We start from the raw sequence: 4565 nt of genomic DNA on the forward strand, positions 1-4565 counted from the left end.
AAGAGTTGTCAAATTCAAAATTCTGTTACGTATGCAGTATCATAGTTGTCATGGGTCTTCGATTCCCGCGGTCACTACGGCAACCAGCTCTGCTCTTGTGAAGTTTTTCGTGGCCTTCGCACAAATGCAGTCCACAGTTAACACAGCGTGAAGTGGCTGGCTGGAATTCCCCTTCGCACTCCGGAATCTGGCGAACATCCTCCGGCGTCCGGGGCACATTTGAATCGGCACCCAGCAGGTATTCCTTGAAGAGCCAGTTTTGTCTTCATCGTCGGCACAACCGCTCTCGCTGTCTGTGCGTACCCGGCCGGGGACATCGCCATAGAATGGCGCGTTGTGTTCATCCAGGAGAGAGGGGCCATGGAGAACACCGACGAACGCAAAGCTAGGTTGTGGATCCTAAGGCACCTAGCGTCCAGAATGTCCACTGTATACTATTGTTTCTGCACTCACACGTATTCTAGGTGGATTGCAGTGGCTAAAACCAGCGCAGACGTGTGATTGTCCCTCTTTGCATAAACTCTTTGGAGCATAACATTCTGATTGCAATGTAGAAATATATAAAGAACAGGCTCTGCCATACGATTACCCAGCTGCAGGAACATTCATAATGAACCAGTGGACCCAGTCCATGTACCACATTGAAGCGTATCTCCACAGCACGTTATCCTTCCGTCAGTATCTGAACTGTACGTAATAATTCGACAACCAGACATCTTCCTAGCAGTACATGTCAACTGGTGGAAATGTGGGATGTCATAAACTGCGACAACGCCACACCTTCCATGCTGTGCGACAACGCCCTTCTTCGGCGGGCATGGCTCGCTTGGCTATCTTACAGGGACCTCCAGCCATCACTGGTTGGAAATCAGCAATGCACTCTGTCAACTTGTTGCCCAACAGTTGCTCTTTCGTGGAAATGGCATCATGTATGACGTCGAATGGAAAGGTAATCTTCTTCTGCTCATACATCTTTGTAATCCATTGAGGAAGACAATGTCTTCAAATCCACTGCTCCTCACTTTTTGGCGAGGGCTTCTCAAAACAAACCAAAGAGCTCGTCTCTGTACTCTGCTACGCTTCCAAGCAGTTCGTCTTTTTGTGCCGGCCGACCCAAGCAATCAGCCCCGAGGGAGGGGGGAAAGGCTCGGAAAGCTCATTGAACCTCTCTTGAATGGCTTACATACCAGGCCGCAGAGGCAGATTGTTTCAACATTGTTCGCAGAACTCTTTCTCTTTGTAAGAAAAATGGCAATAAATAAGATAAATTGTGCACTCATAACAACAGCAAAAATCAAGAAAGTTAAGTTCCATAACGTTTTCTTGTGACTGTCATCAGTGGAACGCCGTCACATAAAAATGTAATAACTAAAACACACGCTTATATCCATGTGTGTGTGTGTGTGTGTGTGTGTGTGTGTGTGTGTGTGTGTGTGTGTGTGTGTGTCCCATATGGTGCAGTGGTATGCAGTGATCTAGCCAAAGCCGGCTCAGCCGGCATTCTGCCGGCTGGGAGGGCGACCTGCCGGCTGAGACAGCTCCAAGGGTAATTTTGGCCGGCTGCAGTCACCCCCATGTAGACTGTAGTGCCCCATACTAGGCGTAGGTATGTACAGTACAGTACAGTACGTAGCACTGGCTACTCAGGCTCAGTGCTAGCTCTTCACTCAAGCTCAAATGCACTTGAGTATGCACTTGAGTACGTCAGTAAAATGTAACAGGTTGGGTCATGGTTCGCTGCTTCTGGTGGTGTACATGGCTGTGGCTAGGCTTGGTCTTGTCAGATGACCAATGATTATGTACACTGCATGCAGACATGACCTTGGTGAACACATGATCCATGCTCATGTAGCTGTTTGCTTCCTTTTTCATATTTTGTTAATTTACCTATAATCACATTCACGTTCACAACTGCCTCATGAATGCCCATAATTGGACGAAGCGAAAGGAGATGCAAGCTGCAATGAAAGATTTGTAGTGGTGTGTGTGTGTGTGTCTGTGTAGATACATGACTGATGGCGGGGTCTGGGGGCGCAGCCCCCAGAACGATGCATTTTAACTAGAACGTGTTGGCCGGCTGGCATAAAATCCTGGCTAGACCTCTGGTATGTGCAGCGATTCCAATCGATAGGTTGCGGGTTCGATTCCCGACGATTATGGTCACGCACGTCTTTCTTCTCTTTCTCAGACTCTTCCTGACTTTTCTTTCATTCTCCTGGGTGGTTACCAACAGCCAGTGTATGCGGGAGTATGTGGTGTGGTGTGTGTGTAGAAAAAGAAAAAAAAGAAAGAAAAAAAAGAAAAAAAATTGAAAAAATCAAAAATAGGGATTCACTGGCCAGAAAAAGTCACTTCAAACAGCTGTGTGGTGGATACCAGGCTAAAAATAGTGGCGGTCAATTCATCAGCCTTGCAAGCTGTTGAATGGTGTAATCCCAGCACAAGTTGCTATGTCTAACATAGCTGTTCGCTATCATCGCTCCCGCGATGGGCATGTCTGAGGTCTGAGGTGTGTGTGTGTGTGTATCGCTGTGTCTGTGTGCACGTGTGCGCGTGTACGTGTGTCTGTGTATTTGCACGCGTATGTGCATGTGTACCGCTGTGTCTAACTCCTGCAGGACGACCGGATCGATCTGATTGGCAGCCTGTGCCAGCACACAGTACTGGTGACGGAGAAAGGCCACATCTACGGCTGTGGGAGCAACTATGACCACCAGCTATCTAACGATATACCCAAGTCAACGTATGATCAATTCAAGGTACATGTACTGTATAGCAGGAAATTTTCGGACGGAATGTATTTTCGTACGATTTCGTACACGGCCTCTTCTGTACTGAAACTAATTCCGTGCTAAAATTTGTTCCTGTGAAGTCCTGTACACTATACATGCGTACCGCATGCGAACAGTGCATTTAGCATGCAGCACTGTACGAAAATACAATCCGTACGAAAGGTCGAAATTCGGCTTTGTCCGAAAATATTTCCGTGCGAAATTTTCCTGCTATACGGTGAAAGGAATTACTGTAAGTCAACACATTTTCGGCGCATATTTATTTTCAGCTATTTTCGGCCTGGCCGTATGTGACCGAACATGTGTTACAGCCGAAATTTAGTTTTGCAAGTTTCAGCGTGACAGTGTATACAGTCAGGAGCAGTACAGGCTGAACATTTAGTGCGGCCAAAATGTGTTTTAGCCCCGAGGGGCCGGAATTTGAATGGGCCGGAATTTGAATGGGCCAAAATTTGAATGGGCCAAAATTTGCATGGGCCAAAATTTGAATTGGCCAAAATTTGAATGGGCCAAAATTTGAATGGGCCACAATTTTGTAGACTTACAGTACTAAATCTGCGGAGAGCATGCTGTTTCGTTATTTGTGAACTCATCAGCGCAGCACAGAGAAAATGAGGCCGAACCTGAAAGGAATGAAAATAAAACTTACACAGTACTAGAGTTCTAGCAATAACGTGGAACACGGCAACACGTATTCAGGAATGGAACAGTGAATACACATTGTGATCCTGTCATCCCTCCTTTTCGACTAAATGTTGCGTCTTGGCTGGCCGTCTGAGTTTACATTGCACACTTGAAAGGATTGTTTGAACGGTAGTGGCTGCTTAGGTAGCTGAACGCATCCTTATCCGTGCTTCAACAAGAGTGAAGTGATGAAATTCTATTCACATCTATTATGGTACCCTTTCCCGATTTTGTCAGAGGTGTACGGATTCGATTTGGATCACAGGATGAATGAAGCGTCACTGATTCCTTAGATGAATGCCATTCAACGCAGCACGCAGAAGAAAAGAAGACGAGAAGTGGTGATGTTTCCTGCCTATCTTTCTTATCATGCTATTTTGTTTATCCATCCATCTGGTCAACCCCGCCATCTTACCCTTTTCTACTTTTTCTGTCTTCCCAGGGTACTCCGCGTAGGATATTCCTCAACTTTCGTGAGAATATCCGGGGTGTGGCAGTCGGTCGTCAGCACACCGTGTTTCTGACCGACGGAGGATTTGTTCACACATGCGGGTGAGTGTGTGCGTATGCTGGAGTATTGTCCAGGCGTGAACACGTTATTCCCTAGTTGAAGGAATGCGAAAGGCAAAGGCGTGAAGAAAAACGTGACTCTCACCACTAAGACTCACTTTATTCCTGTATCCCTGCAAAGACATTACGGATCTGGGATCGCAGGGCACACAGCTCTTTACTGCTCTAGCATGGTGGTCCCTGTCTCTTGCCACTCTAATAGAACTACAGTAAGCGACCTCTGGGTTTGGCGACCACCTGCTCTTAACCACCGTTTTTCCATGCACCGACAGTTCTACACAGACACTTTGGGACCTGGTTCTAAAGACCACCTGGCTTTAACGACCGCTTTTGCTTGCACCGTGGGGTGGTCGCTTAAACTAGGTTTTACTGTGTGATGCAAGTTGAATGGTGGATGAAATGAAGTAGTCTGGATTGGATTGCCATTGACGACCTAGGGCTACTCCACTTGGTCTGCTAAACACAAACTCTGACCGTCTCCTTTCTTCGGATTCTCCTGTTCGTGTGCTGCAGGTCCAA

At 46.9% G+C, this 4565-nt stretch overlaps 1 protein-coding gene across 1 annotated transcript in view; it reads left to right on the top strand.

Annotated features, from left to right (window-relative positions):
- LOC135813091 (uncharacterized) overlaps positions 1 to 4032 on the top strand; it is a 13115-nt gene extending 9083 nt beyond the window's left edge. The window contains exons 7-8 of the mRNA XM_065326308.1: positions 2619 to 2759; positions 3919 to 4032. Coding sequence (XP_065182380.1) covers positions 2619 to 2759; positions 3919 to 4032 — 255 coding nt within the window. The remainder of the gene's footprint in view (positions 1 to 2618; positions 2760 to 3918) is intronic.
- Positions 4033 to 4565: the final 533 nt, after the last annotated feature.

Source organism: Sycon ciliatum, chromosome 3 (assembly GCF_964019385.1).
Source record: "Sycon ciliatum chromosome 3, ocSycCili1.1, whole genome shotgun sequence".
NCBI classification, from domain to species: Eukaryota; Metazoa; Porifera; class Calcarea; order Leucosolenida; family Sycettidae; genus Sycon; species Sycon ciliatum.